Source organism: Rissa tridactyla, chromosome 2, assembly GCF_028500815.1.
Source record: "Rissa tridactyla isolate bRisTri1 chromosome 2, bRisTri1.patW.cur.20221130, whole genome shotgun sequence".
Lineage (NCBI taxonomy): Eukaryota > Metazoa > Chordata > Aves > Charadriiformes > Laridae > Rissa > Rissa tridactyla.
Window position 1 is genome coordinate 108037412 of NC_071467.1, and position 27131 is coordinate 108064542.

General features: G+C 38.5%; 1 protein-coding gene across 1 annotated transcript in view; it reads right to left on the reverse strand.

Moving 5' to 3' along the window:
• Positions 1–27131, reverse strand: part of CNTNAP2 (contactin associated protein 2) — a 1192916-nt gene that overhangs the window by 180402 nt on the left and 985383 nt on the right. The window contains exon 13 of the mRNA XM_054190578.1: positions 19516–19672. Coding sequence (XP_054046553.1) covers positions 19516–19672 — 157 coding nt within the window. The remainder of the gene's footprint in view (positions 1–19515; positions 19673–27131) is intronic.

Consider the following 27131-nt stretch of genomic DNA (forward strand, 5'->3'; position numbering starts at 1 on the left):
CATTCCGTGATCCATTCACACATGATGAAACTTCCCATGAAATAGCAGGCTACCAAAGCTCCACGGGAAGAAAGTCAAGAAGCACTGTACTGATTACTACCACCTGTTTCAAAAATTCTCTAATTTAAAACCCCGAGCATTTCTAGTTACATTTTTGTACACCTGAATGCATTTTTGTACATCTGAATGAACTACAGTAATGGTAACATTTTACTTTGTGCACGCTAAGAGCAGTTATCTAATGAAATGTGCGTTTTTAATATCTGTACTATTGAATGTACTATTGCAAGATCTATGCAGATAAATGATGAATTTTGTGCAGTTTTCTATTCCACTACTATCCACAAGCCTTTGGATCATGTCCTATCAAACTATCAGACCAAATGTGCTTCTGGCAGGATTTTTAAGGCACAAGGATCTGTATTGGAAGAAATATTAAAAATCTCAGAGCAATAGCTTAGAGGCTTCATTTCTTGGAGTTCTTGACAACTTTGACAGTTTTATTTCATATGACTGAAAGAGCTAAATAAAAATAATTGAGTATGGCATGACAAAATAACAGATGGCTATAGTTAATGCTGACTTCAGCCCTTATATGCCTGTTGAGTTCAATAAGGTACTAAAGCGCATAACTTAGTGTTGAATTTGGTCCAGAAAACTTAATGAAGTATGGGACTTACTGATCCTAGAGAATTTGAGTAAAACCTGATTGTATAAATATCTACCTTTGCTCCCACACTTTCACTGGCACTTCCTTGCACCACATCTATGCATGTACCTCATAAAACACTGAAGCCAACCTATGCTTCACACAAAGGCACCGTGGGGAACATAAGGGTGCTGTGATTTAGCTCACCCCTTCAGTTGCTTGTACAGCTATGACACTAAATATTTTGGGAAAAAAATCTAGGTTGATCAAACCTCGGAAGAGAGTGCTTGATTAGGTAACCTCACAAAATCTCCTTCATACAAATGATAAGTAGGTTGGTTCTGTCTTCCAAATTTGTATTTCCTGCGTACCCTTTCCTTTGTCTTTTTATGCCAAACTACTCTTTCATTTGGGCTTGTTTATTCTTAATATAGATGATATCTGAGCCCTTTTAGCCTTACTTTTGGGCTTCTGTAAAATAGAGTTTGTTACTAAGCATAAGGCTGTCTTACATAAAAAATGTTGTATTACGGTGTGTGGGATTCTGCTCTCTGTAAAAGTTTACAATTATCCTACTTCTGTATCACAGGTGACATTTTGGAAGACACAGAAAAATTATGTTACTTGCTAGACATCATGTGGAAAATATGCATACCAGCATACTTGCTCTAAATAATAAACTAAGTAGCCAATAAAGAGACAAAAGATGAGGAAAGAATAATGTCACATACTATTAAAAGTAAAATTCCAAGAAAAGTTATTATTCAGCTATTTATTTCCTTTCTGTAAAGGCCCCCAACCACATCTGTACTGATATTTAGGAAAACTTAGGTATTTGAGACTATTTTTCAGTATGCTCTTTCTATTCTGACTGACCTCAACCTTTAATTGTAACAACCACAACATCTTATTTTCTGTATCTATAATTAATTCTCACTCTTGAAATACTATATTTTTATGGTATTACACATGATCTGCTAATTGTCTCTCCTCAGAAGATCTCAGTTTCCCTTCAGTCCTTAGAGGTAACTATCACGTTGTACCTTAATTTTCTCTCCAGTCTCAGCCCCAGAAGACTGCTTCCCATTTTTCTTCCGTGGGTGGGTGGAAGAAGGCAAACCCACAAGACTGACTCTTCTCCCAAAGGGGCACTTACCCCAGCAGAACAGATGACCAGTTTTATTTAGTCGTTATTATGTACCATACAGCTTGTACATCTGTAGCTCCTTACTCAGCATGAGGATTTCTTAACCTACTGCTGTCAGGAGTTGGAATCAGTGATCCTATATTTTTTTTTTTCTGTCTGCTTACCTAATAAATAGAAAAGTTGTTTCTAACTGTAAAATGATTAGTAAGAGTGGTCTCAAAACAAATTCGGCTTTTTCCTAGCTGCTTAAAAATATCTCTCAATATATTGAAGTCATTAGGTTTGTGGTTTTTTTGATGTTGTTGTCATCCTTTGTTTGTTTAGTTTGACCTAAGAAAGGTAAACTCCTTAAATTACCCTCGAAATGGTAAGGAGATGGGGAACAAACAGCTATTTCAAACATCAAGCCATGCCAAAGCCAAAGGGAAGAAGAAATTTGTAACAGCCACTGCTAAAATATAAGCCAAAATCCAGCAAAAAACCTTACAGAATTATCTACAAATTGTGCTATAAATATAATGCACATGTTGCTACATCTACTGAGGAAGGAAAGTGGGGTCTATTATCACGAAAACGCTCTAGTTAGAAGAAGAATTAAATATCCCACTACAAAACCTTTCAAATGTACCCCCATTCATCAGAAATAATTATCTGAAACTGAATGCTCCAAGATATTGAAGCACATTTAAAGCAATGGTGCAGCATAGAGGTAATTAACAGATGTCATTTTTCATTATGCAAACACTTTGCTATCAAGCACAAGCAAAACACAGATACTTGTCGCTATCCCTCTGCTTGTAAACACGCACATATGTCTCTGAGAATTAATTCCATTTTAATTAATTGTCTTTCTAAGTGATTTTGCTAAAAAGACAGATGACCTTCTTTCGCAATGATATGCAACTTTATCCATAGGTTAATTTCTTTATGGCCTTTTCATGTTTTTATGAGAACTTTACCTCTTGTCTGCATGTGTGTACATCCACGTACATGTATTACATACAGTAATGGAGAAAATGAGAAAGGACACTAAACAAGCTACTTACTGAAGTTTTATAAAATTGTATTCCTGCAACGTGTGCAACTGTGTCACCTCCAGAGGCAGCTGCGTTCTGTGGGGCTGTAGGTAGAGATTCTAGCTACAGATTCTAGTAGCCAGACAACTGACTGACCAAGGTTAGGACCTGAGCTACAGGGAAGGCATAGCATGCTATAATCGTTCCTAAATATTAGCCAAATGCAGATGCCCTTGTTTAGAAAAATCTTTTTTGCTGCACTGGCTGTAGAATGTCATTTTGTTGACCACACTTATACAGGATTTAGTGACCTATTCATTAGCCAGATCGTGCCACTTTATTGCTCTGATGGATTTCCACTATCCTTCTTGTTAGCCTTTGAGCTCAACTCTCCTTATATTACACATCACCACGTTTTCCTCAACAAAAGATTGAAGCAAACTGAGCAGAACCCACCATTTATTTCCTAATGCAATTCCCTCTGAGCTGAGCCTGTCTTTTCCTAGCACAATACTCGATGAACGCCCCCACGACTTTTTACTGCACAGTGTACTGTCATAGCCCTGACCGCATGGACTGAAAGGGCTCTGGGCCATGGGTTTCTAACAACTCGTGACGATGTGGCCATGGCCAAAGGAGGCTGATGATGAAATGGGTGAGAAGTCCTAACGCCTCCCCCTTATCCATAAGAATGGTGCTTTTCAGGACTCCAAGCAATCCTGGGTAGAGCTTACAGGGAAGCTGCTCCTGAAGCAACTGGGTTGTGCCTCTCTGATCTTTCAGGCTGCAGCATTTTTATCAGCCTTGGGTGAAGACAGAAATTAAAATGTAATTCTTTGGGTCCAAAGGCCGAGGGCCCAGAGTGTTTGCAGCTGGTACACTGAGAACCTTGACAATGCTGTGCTGCATTTTACTGGAATAAGTATGTTAATTCGCCAAATGTTGATATATCTTTTATTTTCTGATGGCTTAAATGTAGTTTAGTGCAGATGCTTCTTGCCTTAAAATAAGTCTATGAGCTAAAAGTTGCCTCATGGATGTAGGGATACCAAGAAGTCTATCACTTCTACCTGTAAGCAAAGACTACACAGGCAGTGTAGGAGCTGAGGAGAGCTCTCTGCTACTGCAGGCAGCTGCATCACCTAATCTTCTGCAGGATCTGATCACATCTGCACTGGTTTTATCTAGGAAGGGAGGTAATTTTCTTCACATTAGCTCCTATGGTGCTATGTTTTGGACTTGTGACCAAAACAGTACTAATAACACAGGGATGTTTTAGTTATTGCTGAGCAGCGCTTACACAGTGTCAAGGCCTTTTCTGATCCTCACATCACCCCACCAACACGTAGGCTGGGGGTGCATAACACACTGGGAAGGGACACAGCCAGGACAACTGACTCCAACTGAACAAAAGGATATCCCAGACCACACAACATCACACTCAGCAATGTAGGGAAGAAGGATGAAGGATGGGGGGGAGCGTGTTTGGAGTTGTGGTGTTTGGCTTCCCATTACATGTGATGGAACCCTGGTTTCCTGGAGATGGCTGAACCCCTGCCTGCTGATGGGAAGCAGTGAATGAATTCCTTGCTTTGCTTTGCTTGTGCACGCAGCTTTTGCTTTGTCTATTGAACTGTCTTTATCTCAACCCATGAGTTTTTGCACTTTTTCAATTCTCTCCTCCGTCCCCATGAGGGGGTGTGAACAAGTGGCTGTGTGGGGCTTTGCTGCCTACTGAGGTTAAACCACAACAACACTCCAAATTAGGAAGAGTGTGTCTCTTCTTCCCCAATACTCTTTCTTGTCTGAAAGCTGTTCCAGAACTTCATTCTTGATGGCTAGAAATTCTGGTTTCCAGGTTTAATATATTTGTAAATATTTGATTCACAGGATGCTATTTTTTGTGTTCAACAGTGTCTGCTAGCATAAATAATTCTTCCTCACTCATGTTTACCTTAACGTATTTTTAGAGAAAATGATACTGCCACGTTTTAGCACATGGGAGATGGAACACAATGCAGGCACAAATAAGCTGCTGCTAACCCCAGCTGTTGTGTGCACATAACACTGTGCAAAGATTGTAGTTCAGCCCTGAAAAGCAGCCTGACTTCATGGTCGGGAAGCATGGCTGAGCAAATAAGCCTTGCCAAAAGCCTTCTGAAGAACATCGGTATAAAAGAAATGTCCCGCAGGATCAGAACAACAGTCCACCTGCTCCATCACCCTGTTGCAGAGAGTGGCAATAAGAGATGCTACTCAGGGCAAACATGTGAGTGTGGCCACTTCTGTCACTCATTCACCTGTCACTCCCTCAGCATCTACCACGACTGCATTAAAAACATTATGGGGTGCACAGTGCTTACAGTATGCATCGATGGACCTGTTTTACAAGAATCTGTTAAAACCTTTTTTGAACCCACTAATGATGTCTGCTTGCACAGCCTCCTCTGGCAGCAAAGTTCCAGAAGTTCAGTAGTGGCCGTGTAAAGCAGAAATTTTTTCCCCCATTTCAAGCTGGCCTTGTAACAATCAACAGGTCTATACTAGCTTCTGATGTCTTTGTGCTATGCTCCTGTGCCCTATGTAGGTATGTTAACAGTGTTCTATTGTATGTGAGTTTCCCTTCTTGTTTTTTTCTTTATCAAATGACAAAAAGTGGCCCAAGTGCATGCAACAACAATAGCCAGTGAAATTACCCCAGTTCCTTCTGAACAAGGTATTGCACTGTTTGAAGGAAGATCATAAGGGCACAAAATACACAGAAACAGAGTCAGTAAGGAAACTGTGTTCACGTATCTTTAAGGAAGAGGAGTTCAGAAATGGAAAGGTATGAGTTAATTGTTTTCTAAGATCTTCAAACTGTTTTCTAAGGTCTTCAGGAAAAAAAAATGTTTATAAACAAGAATAATTTAAGATTATAGAGGACTCACTGACAATAAACACAGGAGAACCTGCAGGTTTGCAGATATATTCTTCAGCTGTATCAGTATAATTTATACTGAGCTTACGAGAATTTGTAGACAGTCATAAGTGATTTGCAACCATTAATACATCAGAAGTGGAAACTGAAATAATATAAGAATCATCAGAAGGTAGGTGCTATAACTATCGGAAATACATCACTAGGAGGTTAAGAAAGTTAACTTACTTAAGAAAGTTATGTAAGAGCAGGTATAAAAGATTAAGATTTGCTGAATGCTGGAACAGTTGAACAACTGCTTAGCCGAACCTTCAGTAATCATTAAAGAAACTTGTAAAAAACCCTAAAAAATTAATGTTACCAGAAATAAAAACAGTTTTCTATTTCTTGAATTATAGGATAATATTAATTCTAGATCAACAACAAGAGTAAGCAGGAAACGGTCAAGTGGTTGAGTCTTTTCAAAAAATGCCCTTGAGGTCACTAAAATAAGATTTTTCTTGTTTTGCTTTGGTTTCCTACAAAGAAAGAAAGCATACGTTTAATGCAATTTCAAAATGCTTTCCCATTTTGTTTAGAGGGGCGGCCTCAAGTTTTCATCATTCAATTTATGCTGTGACAAGACTTGCAATTGACTCTATTCCCTCATTTCTGTTTTATGTTCACTTCCTTGACTGAAGAAGATTTGACAAAATAGAAGATTAGACAATTTAGTTCCTCCATGAAACTTGCTTGAGATTAGGTCCTTTCTAGGGAGTTGCAATTAAAATAAAAGTCAGTATGTATTCTGGGAGTTCTATTATGCATTATGTACATCTTTTTGTGTTGAGAATCCTTGAGATATGGTTAGCCACCTTGCTTTCCAGGAAATTCTGAATGACAGGAGGCAATGCTTCTAATCAATATTCATTCTACTATCCTTACAAATACCTAGGAAATGTAAAATAAGTGCTAGTCCCCAACTAAGATCCTACTGAAAAACAATTCATAGTTTGTGAAGATGACAGGCCTTACTGTAAACCAGATCTCTGAGGTCTTTTTGGCAAGAAAAAAATTGAGCATATTTATGTGTAAAGATGACAGGAATATCTGTAACTAAAGTTACATAAAGTGTCCAGATTGATGGAGAAGATGTATACGACATCATAGATTAAAAAAATTGATGCAGTTCCGTAAGAAACACAAAATTATGATGAAGTGTCAGTTTTCATTCTTTGCAGCTTTAGAGGCAATCCCTTTCCTAGAGAAGTAATAGCATGCAGCAGTGCTAATAAAATCTCCTTCAAAATCTTCAGCCCTGGAGCCTGCCTCTCCATAAAGTTCCCAATCGTGCGGAAATGCATTCTCCATTCTCTGGACACTTCTTCTCTGGACACTTCACTATTCAGTTTGACTAGCCTGGTGGATATATTGGAGTTAAAAAGTTATTTCATACCCATTTCCTATAAATGGAATTGGAAATTAAAATTTGAGGCATGCATTAGGCGTGTGCAGTAACTCTCAAAGCCTTTACATACTTCAGGTTTCTTCATCGCCTCTATATCAGAGATGTATATAGCAATCAGTGATTGGTATCGGTGAATGCTATATCAATCAGTGCTCTTCTGTGGCAACAGGGAAGATTCTACGAAAGGGTGTTAGAAATACTCGATTTAGTCAGCAACAGCTGGTTCAAAACAAATGTTCTTATCTTTGGAAGGGTCCCTGTTGTCCTGACATCACCTCCACATAACAAGAACAAGCTTGTGTGTATACAGATATATGTACACACACGCACGCATACATACAAATATACACAGAAAGAGGTAACCAACTGAAGCTGAAACATTGGAAATTCCAATTAGATATAAGGAAAAAAATTTCATCGTGAGAATTGTCAAACACGGGCACAGGTTTTCCAGAGACATGCTAGGATCTCCATCCTTGGAGGTGTTCAGGACTCAAATGGACACAGCCCTCAGCCACCCAGTCTGACTCCATCAGCCCCGAGCAGCAGGTCAGAGCAGATGATCCCTGGAGGCCACATCCAGACTGAATTACCCTGTGATCCAATGAGCATATATATGTATAGATGAGTATAGAGCAAAACCTAACCACCCTCAAAGAGTCTCTGAATTGATCTGTCTTTAGCAACAGTATTTAATAAACTTAAGCTTCTGCTGCCCAGCTCAGTTTGCTCAACGATCTCCTCAGTTCTTTACCTTAGAGTTCAGCAAGTCAATGTTTATCTTAATTGCAAACGTATTTTTACTCTTCTCCAGCTTTCAGAAGAGAAGATGATGGTATTTCCTGTTTATCCATTAGGTCTGCTCTGCTTCACAATCACCACATATGCTAATTGAGCAGTTAATAAAGTGCTATTCAGTAAGTTAATAACTGATATTTCTGAGCTTTCTGTTCAATTGCCGTCATCTATCTGCTATCTTGATTCAAGGGATTTACATCATTTGATGTTATCTATTTTATTGGCCTTCAAGGAACTCACAGTTTCTCTGCTTTTAATGTCAGTGATTAAAAATTGATTGTTCTGGGCTTTTTTACTGAACAAAATGGCAGCAGGAGATAATGTAGGTTTTAAGAGCATTATTTGTAAGTGTGCTGTGCGAATTAGGAGCTTGGATTTGATTCCTGAGTCTTATGAAATCCTATAAACATTTCTGATACAATTTTCTTTCAGGGACAATGGATAAGTATCTTAGATTTGACATAAGATACTTAAATTCATACTCTTTAGCAAAATGTTTTAACTCAACACTCAAACTGTTGACTGTTAATTGTTATTATGACATTTGATGTCATACCCAGCAAATAACTGCTTTTAGACATGAGATTACATGTTTAGGAATAGTATTCTAAACATTTCTGTTTCATATAAATAATAACTGCAAATTAATTTATGCTTTTCCAATGACAACTTTTGCATCATAGAGATATAGTTTTTTATATTTGCTGTATTTTTTCTTCATCACATTTTCTAACACTGTCAGCAGATTTTATCTTATTATCTTTATATTTGCCTGCTTGCTTGGAAATTGGCTTTTTCTTCATTTTCATTTGTTTCTACTTTAACAATTTATATAAATAAATATATACATATAATCAGATACTTAGGGTATTCCACTAAAGGCAACTGTATAACATAAGCAACAACCCCAACTCATAACTCAAGAAAGATTTTGTTTCCCTCAATCTACTTTTAACATAACCTTGTAAATAACTTCCACTTGACCAAAGGCTGAGCAAAACATACTATTTGTAATCACGCAAAGGAATACATGTTATTAGCTGTCCTGAGATACTGGTTTAGATAGAACAATTTCTTCCCAGTAAAACGTTTCTTCTTCTTCAGCAAAATATGGAAGAAAAGCACCACCTGAATCCCATCAGCAAGCCTGCTCACATAGACACACTTTTAGTGGAAAGAATACATGTAGCATTTTAATGCCAATTTAAAGAATGCTGAAAAAAACATAAGATAAAAATCCAACAAATTACCTTGGACCTGATTTACATAGTCTCCATTGCATACTCAGATAGCTCGTATAAACTTGGAGGGATCTCCAGGGATCCTATCTCCTACATTTACGAATTTTCGTCAGTATGGTATTCTGCACATGAATAGAAGGCAGAGAAAAGAAAAATATCCAGAGAATTTGGGGGGGGTTGGGGCTGGGACAAAATGTCTAGTCATGATCAATTACAGATAAGTAGCAATTTGGAAAGCTTGGGGCATTCACTGATTATGCAACAAACACACAAAACGCCCAAAACAGGAGGTAGACATGACTGGTAACTAGAATAAAACCATGCCTGTCCACGATATTAAAACAATTTATAGAATTTAAACTTCTCTTACAAGTCTAACTACAGAAAAAAAAATAGTAAAAGCAGTTTCTCCCTTTTCTTTTGTATTAGAGCCTTTATTCTCAATTTGCAGAATTTATGAGAGGTTACTGGATTGCTTTGAGTGTTTATCACAGACAGTGCAAGCAACCTTCCTCTTTAAAGTAAAATAATGCACTATTCATATAACAAAATTCCCATGCAAACAGCAGGTGACTCTTGCGTTGTTTTTTTTTTTTTTTGTTTTTTCTTTTTTTTTTTCTTCTTTATCAGATCTTTTGCAGTGCTAAGAATCTGCTGGGCAGAATGATCCTTCCTCTAAACGCTGAAGCTTTGCAACTACCTGAGTGATGAACTGACATGATATTTTCATCAGTGGCTCTGAAGAAAATACCCCCATCGAGTCTGGGGCCTGGGAATGCTCCTCCCTCCCTCCCCCCCCAAGTGTATGCTTACTTCCTCTTCTCCTCCTTATACATATATATCCTGGTACACCAAAGAATAATGAAAACAGATATATCTTCTGTTTACACTGGAGGCTTAATACCTTCAGCTTGATGGACTCCCTTGTGATTGTTTCAGCTAAAATATGACTGCTAATAGTAATAACAGCCAAGCATGCACTGCAGTCTTCATCTACCCAATAACACAGGTTGTCACAGATTTCACGTCTTCTACGTAAGATTGCACTCATTCAGAGAAAAAGAAGTCAAGGGAGTCCTACAATTTAAGAAAAGAAAAACACCCTCTTCAAGAGCTAAGCAGCGTCAGGCACTGAGTGAAATACATTGGGCTGGTCAGCAGAGGGGTGATTTCATCTTCATAGCACTGCACTGAGGGCAGAGTCATTACTCTTCAAGTTAGCACACAGAGGAGGAAAGGAGGAGAAAATAACTGGCAGCCGAAAGTTCTGCAGCGCACAGTGCTCAGAGTACTCTGCCCTTACCTGACAAGCTGCGACAGTAAGGTCATTTACTTTGAAGTTAAGACCATAAGCTTTGCATTCAGACTAGAATTTCTGTATGATTCCAGGCAAGACATAGACATAGCAGACATTTCTTGGTCACTTGATTTGTCACTCACGCATTAAACATGAAGTTTAAAAACAAAAAGAATACAAATATGCTGGGAAATATATTTTACATCATCTGTATGGTAGAAGAAAAAATCATATATCTACCTTTTCGCCTGCTAATTCAAAAGCCTTTCACAAAGTCCTAAGAATGCTCCAACAATGATGGGATGTTTCTAGCAATACCAAGAATATCCCAGAAAGCAATAATTACAGACACTTAATTCTGAGATCTTTTTCAGCACCACTATTGAATCATTCTGCAACTTAAAAAGGTCTGGATGAGACCAGCTGTCTCTGACTGGCTGGAACACAGGAAAACCCGAATAGCAACACTCAGAAAAGAGGTTGGCAGCAGGATGAACGCCCACTTGTTGTCTCACAGTGATTTACAGAGCAAATTAATAAACAAGGATAACGTCTTGTCATCACTCTCCCCTTGAAGTTCATTCATTACTGCTAGCACTGAATGATGAAGGAACCTGAAGTCAAATGGGAAATCATCTTCACCCTCAGCAGGTTGCAGACTCTGATCGTGATGCACGAAGTAGTACAGATTCCTGTTTCCTCACCCTCAGCTATGCTAGTTTTGTATTGCTTGTGAGATGAAAAATCATAGTAACTGCAAAATAAGCGCACAGGACTGAATATATAACACCAAGTAAGAAGGCCCCATTTTAACAAAGATAAAGGAGACTGACAAACGATTATTTCATGTCACATCAATGCCCACATTTTCTTGTGTTTTCAGTTTTGGAGAGAGCTAAGACTTAGTTCCTCGTCTGTTTGGTCACTGCTGTGAGCCACAAGCATTACAGGAAACGCCTTCTTTAAGATCAATGAGTGGGCTGACTACTAAATGTCAAGTGGTACCAGCTTGTTATAAACAAGGCCCCAATCCTGTCCCAAAGGTGAATAATACAGGAGGGAAAAGAGAGAAAACAGGAGTAACGTTTCCAAGTTTCATGATTCATTGAATCCCCAAACTCCTAATGCCCTCAACCTCTATTAGTTCAGGTTGCAAACCTGCCAGGTCCCATGAGCTACGTACACACGGCTGTTGTCAGTACTTGCATGGAACACCTCTAAAGGAGAAAGAGCAATCTAGGTGATCCTGGGTTTGCCCGGATCCTGGACTAGAGCTGCCAGCTGTGGGCTATGCATTAGCAATACAACAGAAACATTAGGGATAACTCCAGGGCAGCAGGTAACGTCTTTCAAAGGTAAAGTACTAAAATCAGTAGCCTGAACATTTTTTTGTGCAAGAGATGCTATGCCCTTCATCTGCCCTCAAATTAACTTTTACATTACTCACATTAGCCTTATGTGTGTATTTATGATAGTACAAACACTGAGGAAAAAAACAGCCCTTAGCGTATCTGTAGCATGGCCAAGTGCTGGATGGAGTTCATCTCTCCGCTTTATCCCACCTCCCAAACTCTTAATCTGTTGTTATCGGTAAAAAAAGCATTCAGCCTTCTCTTGTGGGAGAAGCAGAAAAGACGAATGCATCATGCACAAAGACAAGGTCTACATAGTTTCTATAAAAGAAAATATAGAACATGTTATAAAAAAAGAGGACAGAATTCACTTAACAGGAAGATTCCGCATTTTTTGGCTTGCAGACTCTGTTTCAATATTGCACACCAGTTACAGCTGATGAGCACAGCTGAGAAATGCAGAACAGTCAGCAGCCTATTAATACCCGGTTGCTTGACCCTCTTCCCTACTAGAGTAGTTTTAATGGCCAAACTATAACTAGTAGGAATGAACTTCCTGGCTTCTGGCTACCTGCTTTTCTGTTGCTGAAAGTTTCAGCTCAAATCTATCAATCATTCAGAAAAAAACTTCTACCAGCTGTATTACATCTAACATTTTCTAAGGTTTGAATGCTTGACTTGCTGTCTTCAGTGTTCCTCTTGATGCAGATTTTTATTCTGTGCCATTACATACTGTCATAGTGCTAAATTTTGATTGACTGGAATTATTTTAACGCTAGGTGCCAATGTCAATGTACAGAGGAACTCTGAAATGTAACCCTAAAACCCTACAAAAGGCTGTCTGGATTTGTAACAGTAAAAGAAAAACAACCCTATGAAGTAATGCAAGTTGTCAGCTAAGCTTCGCCCACAAAACTAGTTTATTCCTTAGGCGTAACTAAAAAATAAGTTTTGCTGTTCCAACTTTTACACAGTGAGCAGGTGTAATTACTGCACACAGTTACAACACAAAACATGGTTACCAATTGTGTTTTCTGGTCTGTCATTTCAAACATGGCCTTTAAGCTCTGCAAAAATGTTGAATTACAGTTTTCAAAGTGGTGCGGCCTATTTCTACAAAATTTCCTCAGTTTCTAGGAAATTGAGGTTCATTGTCTTTATTGGATGCCACACAAATCAGCAGGACATCACGAATCTTACTAGATAATATTCTCTTTTCTTTTCTTTTCTTTTCTTTTCTTTTCTTTTCTTTTCTTTTCTTTTCTTTTCTTTTCTTTTCTTTTCTTTTCTTTTCTTTTTTCTTCTTTTCTGTTTTCTTTTTCCTTCCCTTCCCTTTTCCTTTCCTTTATTTTCCTTTCCTTTATTTTCTTTTTTTCCTTTCTTTTTTTTCCTTTCTTTTCCTTTCTTCTCCTTTCTTTTCTGTCAAACCAGTATGTTTTGTTGTTAAGCACAGGCCTGTGTATTTTAGCAAAAATGTCTGTTTCGCTAGGTACTGCTTAAACTTATGTCTACATTATACAAATAATACTTGATTTTTGTATGCAGTCAATCTGTCAGGTTAAATTGGAAATCTTTCATATATATATATATGTGTGTATAGGATGTTTATAGTCATGCATGTTCCTCACTGCAACTTTTATAGTCCTTCAAGTTCTTTTAGGTATATTCATATTTGATCCCTTTTACTTCTTTAAGATTTCTCTACATAATGCTACAAATAGTAAGTAAATTTAATCAACATGTAATCAAGTAGAGCCAATGATAAGTTCTCAGTTTGGTTTTTAGGTTTGTTCTGGTTTTTTTTCACAGAGTCATATCATATAACACCTCTTGTGGAAACTCCAGTTGCTGCCTAGATGAGAGAGTAATGGTAAGAAAATATGCAAAGCCACTGTTAGCAGCTTCTGATGAAGGACAGGAGAAGCCGGTGTCATGTACCTAGTCAGCGCTCTCTGCATCAGCAGCTGTTACCGAGAGCGCACAAGGCTGAAGGGAAGGGCAGATGGATTTTCACAAGTGCTGAAGGGAGTCAGGAAGTGAAATATCAGTGATTTCAATGGGAATCAGTACCTGCTATACTTAAGCCTTGATGTCTACCAATCTTTACATTTGCTACTTAATTGGTACAGTTCGTCTATCTCTGAAAAGCCAGCCATTTTGAAAAGAACTACATAAATAATTTTTTTTTTTAATAAAAAAAGCCTTACATTTTACCAAAATTCCTAATTTGAAGAAGATTTTGTTTAGCAGTAGCCCTCTGAATGAATTTCATTTTGGACGCAAACCATGGAGAATTTGGGACTGAGGCTCATTTTGGTAGGATTGCTCTGGGTGAAGCTCTTCCCACATGTGTTTTTGTTTCTTTATCATGACAAAAATGATTACTTAATATTTACATTATGGCAACAACACAGGCTTCTCTTAAGAATCAGATTCTATTTCAGATGATGTGTGCAAATACACGTAAATTTGAATTCCATATCTCATATTCCCTGACAGTATCTACTGTTTGGCTTATCTACCATGCGGGCCTGATAATCAAGACATTAGGTATGAGCTAAATAGCTCTACAACTTAGAAAATGCTCTTTTCTATTTTATTCAGACAGACAAGATTTAAAGTTGCTCAGTGATCTTTTAAAAAGTATCAATAGAAAAAGCATCCAGATTTAAGGTATATCGAGCCTTTGCTGTAAACTAGTCCCTGGGAAAAATTACATTGTAACTGAGTCCATAATTAACACAGCCGGTTCTGTACTTATACAAAATTAGTCCTATACTTGGTAAAAAAAACAAAATCAAACACAAAATTTAGGAAAAACAAATTTTTCAGGCTGCTTAAAGAGCTTTAATTTGTTCCCTGTATCTAGTACCATGATACAGTCCTTGACTGGTCACTGATTATCATTTTTTCCAGAGGGCTCCAACATTATTCAACACAGGCGGCATACAATACTCATGTAATTCAACACTGCTCACTGTCCTAATTTACTCTCATGCTTCAATATGTGGACCCCATTTTATATTTAATGTGTATTTCAATTCTTTCTATAAAGACTGCATTTTCTCATTGGATTTTCTATAGTGCTGATTACTACAGTAGATGATGGCTTCATAAATCTGCCTATCCTTGCAATACCTCCGTGAGGTGAGTATCTGGCATCATCTCCATTCTACAGATTGGATGTTAAGGCTGAAAGACGTTAAGGTTACAAGCACACATACATTCTTAGCGGTCAATCTGAGATGCCTACAGGCGTTTTTATTTTTTTTGTTTGTTTGTTTTGGAGGACAGCATTAGATACATTTAGAGAGAGCGATCACTTATTACAGTTGCACCTGTGAATGCTCGGTATTTCCACAAACTGGACTTCTGGGTTTCCAGTTAGGTACCCAGAAAATTAGGATCAAACTAATGGCTGCTCTGTGAAGAAATGGCTTATGAAACCTGGCAAGCATCACACAGGAATGGGATTCCAGAGGCAGAGTTACAATCCAGTTCTCCAGGGGAGCATTCTCTTGCCTTTGCTACGAGATCATTCATCAAACTGCAATTCCTTTCTTCATTTCTAACACAATTTCTAACTTCTACAATAAAAATTGTGGACAATATTCTACTTACACTACATCATTCTGATTCAGCCTGACTTCAGTGGCTCCCCAACCTCCTTTAAAAACAGTGCTCTGCACTTCAAAATTTGAATCTCTATGCTGAATCTCTCTTCTTCTTTGCCTTTCATTCCCACAATTTCCACTTAGCAGACTTCTGTTCCCATTTTACTTCATTACCTTTTTTAATACAGTTGCTGTAGCTACCGCCTTCTCCCCACTGTGTCTCCCTCCTCCTCTCACCCCCCCCGCAAAAAAAAACCCAACCCAAAATCCACAGATACTAACTTTTTTTCACATTGTCTGGGCAGAAGTAGAAAATCATTGTGGGCATACCACGATCAAATGCAGTGCTCCCAGCTATAGACAAGATACACAAATACTGCAGAAGTCCCACCTGGACTCTCAGCCCCAGTGTGGCATTTACTCAGCCCTTCTTGTTTTAGGGGACTGTAAGTTCTTCTAAAATAAGTTGTGCTGATGAGCTAGGGTGACAGCTGTGGCAAGCCATGTTGTCAGTCTGTGAGCTGAGACCTGTCTGCTCATCATAAGCTGCAAAGATCCCTATACTAATAGTAATTTCCACACTGTGCTGGAATACCCATGTAACTGTTACAAGGGCTTACCAGTGTCTATGTCATGATGCCCGGATTTTAGTTCTGGAGTTATCTCAGTCAGCCCTTGCTTTGCGGATCCTTACATACTACTCCTCTCTGTACCAAAATAATGTTCCCAATATTGCAAAGATAATACCTTTTTACCCCTGAGGATGAGAAGATATACTATACTTCATGCAATAGTTGCGGTATGTAAAGTTATATATGCAAAAGCAAGGTTTGAATGGATGTGATGGATGCATGCTTTCACTGCACCAGGTGACTCTCTGAGCCTCTCAATGGCCTCTGCCCTTTCCAGGTTCCCACTGCTACCACTGGCTCAATCTACCCACTCGGGGCAGTTCTCCAAAAGTGCTGTTGCAGATACTGTGGTCCAAACCAGGAGCTGTTTTGCTGTCACCAGAGTTGAGCCCGAACATGCTGAAGGTCCTGGTTAACATTCTGCGCCTGATAACTGAAGTCAGTGAGGTCTCCTCACCTGCTTTTTAGGTATTGATCATCATTTCTCATTTAGAGAAAATTCCTAACTAGGACTCCTCAAAATAATTCCAAACCCCAAAAGCTATGACTTTGGAATTGGACAGATTCTGCCAAAACTAAACTGAAAAAATTAATCTTGAATAAAATGTCCTTAAAGACTATAATGAGCCTTTCATTTCTTCTTGTGATTTACATACACCACGGATTAAAATGTAATATCCAGTTGTATTTTTCATAAACTGTCTGTAATATACAGTAGTTTTCCCCAAAAAAAGCCTGATACATATCCAGAGAAATACTGTGTAAATGTCTTCTTGTTTGAATTTCTGAGTAAACAGTTGTGTATCTATTATGATAGTGATCTTATTTTAGATTTTAAAAGATCTAATAATTTTATTACTCTATTTATTAGTAGATTCCATATAATCTTAGTGCGTATAGGAGGCATGGAGGTTACAGAGAAAGATTACAGAGTGAATTCTGCTTATTAAATTATCATCTGTGACTCTTAGAGAAGCCACAAGAAGAGATCAAAAGTCAACGCTATTTCCCCCATGCATTTCCCTCAGTGTAAAAGAAAACAGTCAACATATGGTACAGAGACTATTATTCATGGATACACATCCAATGCCTCAAGCAATGAAAACCGTAAGTGCTCCTAATTCTGCCATTATCTTAATTATATTACAATATCTTCCTTTTATGGTTACCATTTTGCCAAAGAACCAAACCTACCTCCCTCCTGCCACACTGGTCTAGTGCCTACATTTGAGTCAGAGCCCTTTGACTTTATATTCTTCACTGTCTATATAATTCTACCTCCGAAGTTTTGCACCATGTCTGATTTCTCTGCCTCTAATATTGACTTCTCTATCTCTGTGGTGTTCAATAGTTCGCCCCATATCATAGCTAACAGCACACTATCCTATGTCAAAGCTTAGGGTGGCAACGTCTGTGGCAATGTTTGATTTCCCACACCCTAATCTATCATTTTTGCAGGGCCTGGAAGATTTATTTTAATACTTAATATTGTATTTTTCATACTTCATTCTTGCAGATGACACCAAACTGGGAGAAGTGGCCAATACACCAGCGAGTCGTGCTGCCATCCGGAGGGACCTTGACAAGCTGCAGAAATGGGCTCACAGTCATATCATGAAGTTTAACGGGGAAAAGTGTGAAGTCTTGCACATGGGGAAAAACAAGCCCAGGCACCGGTACGCGCTGGCTGCCACCCAGCTGGGAAGCAACGTGGCAGAAAAAGGCCCTGGGGATCCTGGTGGAGACCAAGTTGAACACAAGCCAGCGATGGGCCCTTGCGGCCAAGAAGGCTGCTGGTATCCTGGGCTGCATTAGACAAAGTATTGCCAGCAGGTTGAGGGAAGCAATCCTTCCCCTATACTCTGCGCTGGTAAGGCCACACCTGGAGTACTGGGTCCAGTTCTGGGCTCCCCAGTACAGAAAAGAGATGGAATTACTGGCGAGAGTCCAGTGAAGAGACACTAGGATGATTAAGGGATTGGAGCACCTCTCCTGTGAAGAGAAGCTGAGAGAGCTGGGACTGTGCAGCCTGGAGAAGAGAAGGGTCCAGGGGGAATCTCATTAATGTATATAAATACCTGAAGGCAGGGTGCTAAGAGGACAGACCAGGCTCTTTTCAGTGGTGCCCAGTACCATGACAAGAGGCAATGAGCACAAACTGAAACACAGGAGGTTCTCTCTGAGAATCAGGAAACACTTCTTTACTATGAGGGTGACTGAGCACTGGCACACGTTGCCCAGGGAAGCTGCAGAATCTCCATCCATGGAGATATTCAAAAGCTGTCTAGACATGGTCCTGGGCAACTGCCTCTAGGTGGCCCTGCTTGAGCAGGGAGTTTGGACTCAATGAACTCTGAGGTCCCTTCCAACATCAAGTATTCTGTGACTCTCCAGTTCTGTGATTCTCCCTACTCCTTGGTTTGTTTTTTTTAAATCCCTGACATACCATTAGAGTTCTGTAGCTCGGCATTCATTAATAGCCGTATGAATTTCTCAATTAACACAAAATGGTTTATGAGCCAGTATTGATTCAATTACAGGCTGCCTTAAATGCAAAAAGTGTTCATTAAAGTATGGTTCAGTTGGTCACTGAACATTGCATACTATGTAAAATATCATGCTGCCTGTCGTGATAAAAGAGACACAAACGGTTAAAGCTTACAAACGAAGTGTTCGAAGAGCACAGAGAGGGTCTCAGACAAAATGATGATGAGCTTTATGCAGTAGGTTTATTGTTAGAGTGTTTATGGGGAATATCAGAGATGCAGGTTTAGTTCTCTTTTCTGCCTGAAGGGATTTAAACCTACATCAGTTACCTCACAGCAGACTGCCCCTGTTACCAGGCTGTCAAATACTCTGGGGTAAGACTTCCTCAGTCCCTCTGTTAAAATTGTTCCACCTGGGATGAATCAATAACTATTTATTAGAGACGAAATTAGAACAAATTCTCACTGCCTCATCCCAAACAGGCTATAGGTTTGTATTCTCAACCAACAGGCCAATGAATATTTAATTTTCTTATGCAAAGTGCAATAGCCTCCTCTGAAATACAGAGCCTCATTCCATAATACTCTTTAAGTCTAGTTCTTAACATGTTTTCTGAGGGTTGGAGTCACAAGATGAGTGACTTCAACTTATCTCTCTCACATTCTACAGGCAAATGCAGCAATAGTACTCCAAAAAGGAGAAATTCTGGGAAAAAAATGAAGTTGCAGAGATAAAATGTAAACACTGCATTGTAATATAACTGAATATGATGGAGACAAAGTGGCACGGGCAGCCAAAATGCTGGCCTTTCCTATTGGACTCGAATTTGCAATTTTAGCTTTCAAAATAATGTCAGTATTGTAGAAGTTAAGAGATTCTGGTCATCCTCACCCTACCTTCTTGTAAACCACTCACCATTGCTTATAATCAGCATCACAGTTGCAGTAGTACTTGGGATCGGTACAGTTGCGTTCGATGCCGCAGGCACATTTTTGAATGCCAGGTCCTGATCCGCCCCAATAGTAGTGCTTCTCATTGGCTTTTCCAACCCACCAGGTATATGGATTCCCTTCTGCAAGGAAAAAAAATGCAAGGTTATGATGCATCAAAGAGGTAGAGCTCCCCAATGCATTAATTGGGTTCAGATATTCAATATGCAGATGTTCACAACACACAAGTGGACAGCCATCCCACATTTCTGGCAAATGAATGCATTCATTGTTATTGAGCTATTCAAAGGACATTGCCAGGTAAACAAAACACATTCTCTTTTCCGTATTCACGCAATTTATAATGATTGTAATTAATTAAATATTTTTTATCTCGTATGCTCATTGTTTAGCTTTTTAATTGTTCTCAGTTTATATAATGAAAATACGTGGGCAGGTTCCATAATTATTTTCAATTAATTTCAAATTCATATAGTAAGCTATCAGATGGATTATTCAACATTTGACCACAAATGTTGCACAGAAAGATGCATTCATTTTCTCCCTTTTTTTTTTTTTTTAATAACAGCTTTTAATTGGAAATTAATCTGTCTTCTCTGGAAAATAAACATGTTCATCATGCTCTTTCCAGCTGGTCCAAAGCAAAGCATAAAGAGATATCAAACTCCAAAAGCATCCTAACCATTTTTAAAAAATGTGTATTTTTTTTTATTTAGTACTTGAACACAGGTGATCTGAACTTTGATAGAATCATATTTCTTGGCATTGGGTCTGTAACTTGGTATTTTCATATACTGCTCTAATTTTATTTCTATTGCTTTTGGACTAAATAAGCCTCTAATATGTACATAAATAAATATTCCCCCCACACTTTAATTCCTAATTTGAAAAACACCCTTACTGAAAAGTTCCTTTTTATTCCTCCAGTTCAGCAAGACGCTTAAGTATGAGCTTAACTTCAAACCCATGGGAATAACTCAATCAATCTCAATGTATTTATCTTAGTGATTTTTCACATTTAGAAAACATGATTGAACTCAGCCTATAAACGTGTTTCTTTAAAATGTGTTTTTCGCTCGTCTAATCTGCTGCTGGTATTTTCTCTTTAAAGCAAATGAAGCTACTTGCATGGAATGTACGTATTAATAAATTTTACAAGTAAAATCCTACCTAATAGATATTCTACTTTTCGTAATTTCCTGTTTGTGCATCTCACATACATCTCCAAAACAACTACATCCATAACCTAAAAACAGCCATTTCACAATTAGTTTTGATCATCTAGACCATAAATATACTTGTCCCAGACATACGTTGAAATTAATTCATGCAGGACTTCAATTGCAGAGATGGAGAGAGCAACCAAATATGCACACGTTAAAAAAACACCAAAACCCAAAAAGGCCTCCGAAAACACCGGCTTTGTTCAATGCTTTTGAATTGTTAAACATCATATAAAATAACACTATTGAAAATACAGTAATGTGAAAAATTCATGGTGGCTGAAGGTTTTTATTAGATGTTACTGTGCTGCACAATATGACAACCATTCAGCTCTAGTGCTAACGCAAAGGGTACGGTAATAGCGTGACTTGGTTCTAGACTCTAAATTGGTTATCTTAGCTTCTGTGACTTGAATCTCATGGAATTAAATGCTGTGAGTTAGAAGAGTGTGCCATGTGAATGCTGTAGCAGCATTCCCAACCTGCAATACAATCTATCAGCTACGAGAGTACGTTGCCCTGGCTTCCAAAAGATTATTTAATAAGCATGTATGGGTAAACGTTATCTTTCCACAGTGAGTGACAGAATCACTTTTATTGACACAAGATCCAACTACAGCATTAATGATATTTGAAGCTCCTATTGTATTTTTTTTTTCTCTCATGTTTGAGGTTAGTTTTTATACTGTAGTGGAAATGCTGTAGTTTTGACTGTTAGTCAAGATTCTCTTTGTTTACACCCTTCCTGTCAAGGATTGCACTATTCGGTCAGTCAGCACATCTCCAGGAAGCAAAACTGCTAATTAAAGCACCAGAAGAAAAGAAATTACATAGAATTCTCAAAAAGAGGATTAAAAATTCAGAAACAGGTAGAAGTGATTAAAGCAGACGAAAGTGATAGCAGAATTACAGACTATAGTGACGGGTGTCATGGACCACTGTGACAGACACAAACAGGGCATATGTTTTAACTCTTTTGAATGACAAATGGCATACAGTTTGAAACCCAGAATATTTTCTAGTGTAGACAGAGCCGTGTTTCACATCTCTTGTTCTCAGTGTGCATATACACTAGCTAGGAATCTGGCCCCATCTGGATGCATGCTTCTTCATTCTGAAGGAGGGACCTACCTGCAGGCTTAGGAATACAAATGAATTTGGGAAGATACTAACGTGCATGATTAAATTTCCAGAAAGGTCAAGGAGGGAACATACGATTTTAGAGGGGTTCACACAGAGGGTTTCAGCATGTATTCTGCTATCCATCCCCACAACCAGTAATTCCAGCACTGCCCTTCTGGATGCCACCAACAGCCTGTAATTGCCCAGAATATTGTGCTGGGGCTTGCAATAGAGGGGTTCTTAGTATGACGGCTCTCATTAGGTGGCTACCATGCAGCGGGGCAGACTTTCCATCAGGACATAACCTCATGCACCAGAATAGGATAAGCCTCACACCAGGGCACCCTGCACCACAGTGGTCCATACAAGAGGCTCTGGATCTCCTTGATACTCTATGGTTAACCAAAAAAAAAAAAGGTGGGGAGACAGTGTTGTGTCCCATCGCTCTGTGCCAGCCCAATGAGAACAGCCCTTGGTGGCCATCCTGCTTCATGTCAGCCAAGAAAAAGAAGAGCAACATTTTGTCTAGAGTTCATAAGCTCCGAATCAGGAATGCTATGCAGATATATTGCAGGCACCACTATGACTGGGCGTAACAAACAGTAAAATCCCGCACTGAAGAGATTAAAAGAACAATAGAAAAGAAAGGCTCGAAGGCAGAAGGATGTATCATGCAGGTTAAAAAATATTTAGATATAGGATCACTCTTCCCCTTTAAAATTTCACCTTGTTTTATAGCTCTACAGTCTCCTTTTGAGGACGTGACTCCTTCTGCTTCAGAGCCCTTTGCTTGTTTTTTCTGCTTTGGAAGCTTTTGGAAAGGGCTGATCCAAGTAGTAGTAATAATGCACCCCAACATGAAGAATGATCATTAATGGAACGAATTCTAAGCATCAGACAATTTTATCATACATGATTATTCTGCTAAAATATCAATACTAGCGGTTTTATGGGATTAAAAGCATATAAATTCAGTTTAAGGACAAAATACAGTAGAGGAAAAAAGTTATATATAATTTTCAATTGTATTTTAGTGACAAGTAATACCAGAGGGTATTTCTTCTGGTTTTGAAGTTATCTTTTCTTACCACAGGAACAAATTTTAAGTCATGGGATAGCTTTTTTGTTGTTGTCATTGACTGACTGTTTTTTTCCCCCAGGCTTTTGTGGACAAATAGCATCATGAGAAGAAGAAGCAGGAGAGATCCTCTGCCTGCCTTGAGATTTTGGTTAGAATCAAGTCTTGAAGCAGAACCGCTCTTTGGGCACAAAACAGCTCTCCTTCAATCGCTGCTGTAAAAAGTGTTTAAGTTTATGTGTACTAAGTTATGACCAGATCGCCTTCCCACTTCCCTTCTCTAAGAGAAGCCACTTGCAAGCTGTCGTGTGCTTATTAGTTAGTCACTTAGCAGAAATGTAATGATGGTATCAGACTAAGATGTGGATACCACGAAAATGGGCGAAGCTATCCAGCTTTTAGGAAGTTCATTAACTTTACAGACACAGTAAATAGTTGCAGTGTGAGAACAGTCTTCTAAGGGTAAAATGGCTGATCTTACTTTAATGCGACATGCGGATATAGAAGTATGGCCAGAACATCAGGTTCAAACCATATTTTTAGTGATTCATATCTCTCTCTCTCACACACAAAAAAGCCTTTAACATTAACATGCAATATAGTTAACAGTGGTTGCAATGGCTTTGCAAGTGCTGGACTTTGATTAATATTAATGCAAAATATAAGTTCTTATTTAAATCCATGTACAATGTTAGCCCAGATTTGCAGTTATTAAATCAAAGTACGTAAAGAATCTGGTGATCAGTGTTTTCTATCACGGAACATTCAGAAAAATGTAAAGGACTAAGGAAACTTCTTTGTATTCTCATGGATCTTACAGTGTCATAAAAAAGCGATTCCTTTTTCATCTCATAAAAGTATCATTGTGTGAAACACTTCATTTAATATAAAAACAAACCAAACAAAAGTTAATGTAGTATGAACAGAACTCTTAACAGTCAATAATATATTTATTTCTAATGTAGCCAAGCAATCCCAAAATGTATAACTTTTGGAAGCATGCTTTATATACTACCGTTTGGTTTTATTATTTCTAAATGCAACTGATTAATAAAAATGGCGTTACTTTCAACATTTCAGCATGGCTGTTTCAAATCTGTTCAGTACCAGTAACTGGAGCCGCAAGCCAGAGAGAACTCAGATTAGGCAACTGAATGAAGTGGACAGATGCTCCACGGCACTTTGCATTCAGTAGGCTCCACTCACAATACAGCTAAATGCTTCTCTTTCATTCACCGTCTCCTCCCCATAGCAAATTTTCCTCCGGTTTCTTCATTCTTCCCTCATTAAAAGACAGTACTTTTTGCAACAAGGCTCTGCAAAGCCTGGCTGACTCCACAGCTACTGAAGGAAGACTGGAAGTGTGTTGCTTCTGCTGAAAGGGAGGAGGCTGGTCTCCACTCTAGCAATTACTCCTATGCATCTTTTCCAACTTCTGGAAACAAAGGAGTAACAGCGGTGACTACCCAAGGCTCTTCCCTTGGTTCTCTGCCGGTTCTCTTTATATTGGGAAGAATAGCAACAGAAATTAATAGCAACAGAAATTAATATTGGCAGCACTGCTACGAACATGGCCCTTCTCGCCTGGAGCTCCGTGCCTGACAGGGGCGATAGGAGTCAGTATTTACAGTAAAGATCTGAGTTTGGCATTTACTTGTGGCTGATTATTTTTGCACTCCCTCAGCATCAGTTCACTGCATTAAGGATGCTAGAGGGTATATTTCTGCCTTTTCCTGTTAATGTCCACTGCCCATGAATTGGCCTAATTCCTTTCTGGACTGTATATTCTGTCTGCATCTGTAGCTTCTTATGGAGAATCAAAGCAAGCTACAACTTGCTCTGGATAAGGATTATCCTGTTTCTGCCTGTCAGGAAATTTTCCTGACCTCTATCTGGTCCTTAAAATCAAAAGGAATGGTTTATAAAGAAAAGCTAGGAACACTTTCAAACTGAAGCCAATGGCTCAGAACCTCTGAAAAACAAGACCAGTGAAAACTGCTCATCAGGGACCCTGCCTAACTTTAATGACTGCATGTAGCTGATCCCCTGCAAGCAATTAGGTGTTAATTTACTGGACTGGACAGCTTTAAATTATGTTTTTTTTAAATTATTTATTTTAAATGGAACCATTCCGGTTACCCATTAATATTACAGATTCCCTAATAAATACTGGGGAATGTCAACAACAATCACACTGTGTGTATAATTGTTACCATTTTCAGAAAAGATTCTTTTGTTCCCTTCTTTGTTAATGGAACAGATTAAAACAGAACAGGTTGAATTAATTTCCCGGTTCTTGTTATTGGCAGAAGAGGCCCAAAGATACCTTTCAACAATGTACTACAACTTTGGAAGCCTAAATTAATCATAGGTAGAAATGAAAGCTGTTCACCAGGGATAATGTACGATGATGAAATTAAAGACAAAAATTCGAAAAAGTCAGTCTGCACAAGTGGAAAGGCAGGTATAATTCTTCTAGTTTTGAATGTAAGATATTCTTTACACACGCATTTTGCATTAAGCTACACTATAACATACAGTACCTTTAGCCTCACACAAGGGTAACTTGATCTTAGGTCATGGTTCATTAAAGCCTGTGCAGGAATTCTATCTGATATTGCACTGAAGGAACAGGCCCTGAAAGAATAATTTTGTCACTGTTTGAAAAGTTCAGCATGCTAATATGGCTGTGCGCTTCACGGCTTTCACCTTGCTTCGTATTGCCATCTTTTCTCCTTACACCATCAGCAGCATCTATTCCGCTCAGGTCAAATCATTTTTATGAACATTGTGAGCCATTTATGTCAGCTTTTGAAGACTTAGTATTTGGAAAAAATAAGCAAACGTGGTCTGATGTCACTCATGCATTAAGTACATCTACATGTTCCAATTTAGGATTTTTAAAGTCAAGGGTGTCAAAGCTGGGTAGGTTTTGCTGACCTAGTTTATTTTGTGCTGATTTTATTTTGCTCACCTTTATTATTATGCATATGCTTAGGATCAATATGAAGCTGATTAGACACTTTGGAGTTTGCTGCCCCTGTTTTGTGTCTTGGAAGTGCCCGCCTGGACTGAACGTGCAGCTGCTGAGGAGTTTCATGGCAACAGCAGAAACTCCTAACTGAAGATGCTCAACCGCAGAGCAGAATCTGCTCCTGCTTGCACCCCAGGCGGGTTGTGAGCAAGCTCTGTCAGTTCAAGTGATCACCCAGAAGGCTGAATTATTAGAAACTGAGACAACAGAGCTTAGAGAAGAGTTCGGCTAGCTGGTCACATTTCCAGATTTCAATGAAAGTACCTGGGTAGAAAATGACTTCTTAAGTGAACTTTCTAAGATAAAATGACAATTCATATATGATATCTATATGTGATAGCATTGAGATTGTTTGTCTTTTAATTAATATTTTTTCAGTTTTCCATTTTTTTCAGTAATATTTCTCTCTATTGCAATGTGCAATATACACATATGAATTTAATATGACATTTTGAAGTGAAGTAAATTCTTATGTTGTTATCTTCATTTTGTTAATTGATAAATAATTTTTCGTTGCAGCCAACTGCGGGTATACGGAGTGCTTAATATTTACAAAAAGAGATTACATCAGCAGTCATCATTCTACTAATGACTAAGAGTCAAGTTAGTCAAACCCTCACGGCAACACAAATGGGACATTTGAGCGCAAGGGAAACTTAGGGCAGAAAACAGAGATTCAAAACCAAACCAACAAAAGGAAAACAATGAAAAAGAACCCTTGGACACTTCAGAAAACTAGGACTACGTAATTTATGGCTGCTTGTGAGTTTAATGGAAATATAACCTGAAACTTTTAATTTTTTATTTATGATAACTTTCATTCTGTAGGTGCTTGTGTCTGTTTTAGCTCTTTTTTCACAGTGTCAGTATTCAATAAATTCTTTTTTTTTCTTTTTTTTTTCTTTTACTATGACTGGCCTGGAGCATTCGCTTTCTTTATAAGCTCACTGAGGCAGTTGGTCTATCTGACACTACTATTTATTTGCAAAAGCTATGTAAACTGTGTGAAAATTTAAGATTTAACGTCTGCTCAGAAACAGAACCCTGAGATGTGTAACTCTTAGCCTGCTTGTTAATATAAAAATTCATATGATTTGATGTCTAAATTCATGGCCGAGGCATTT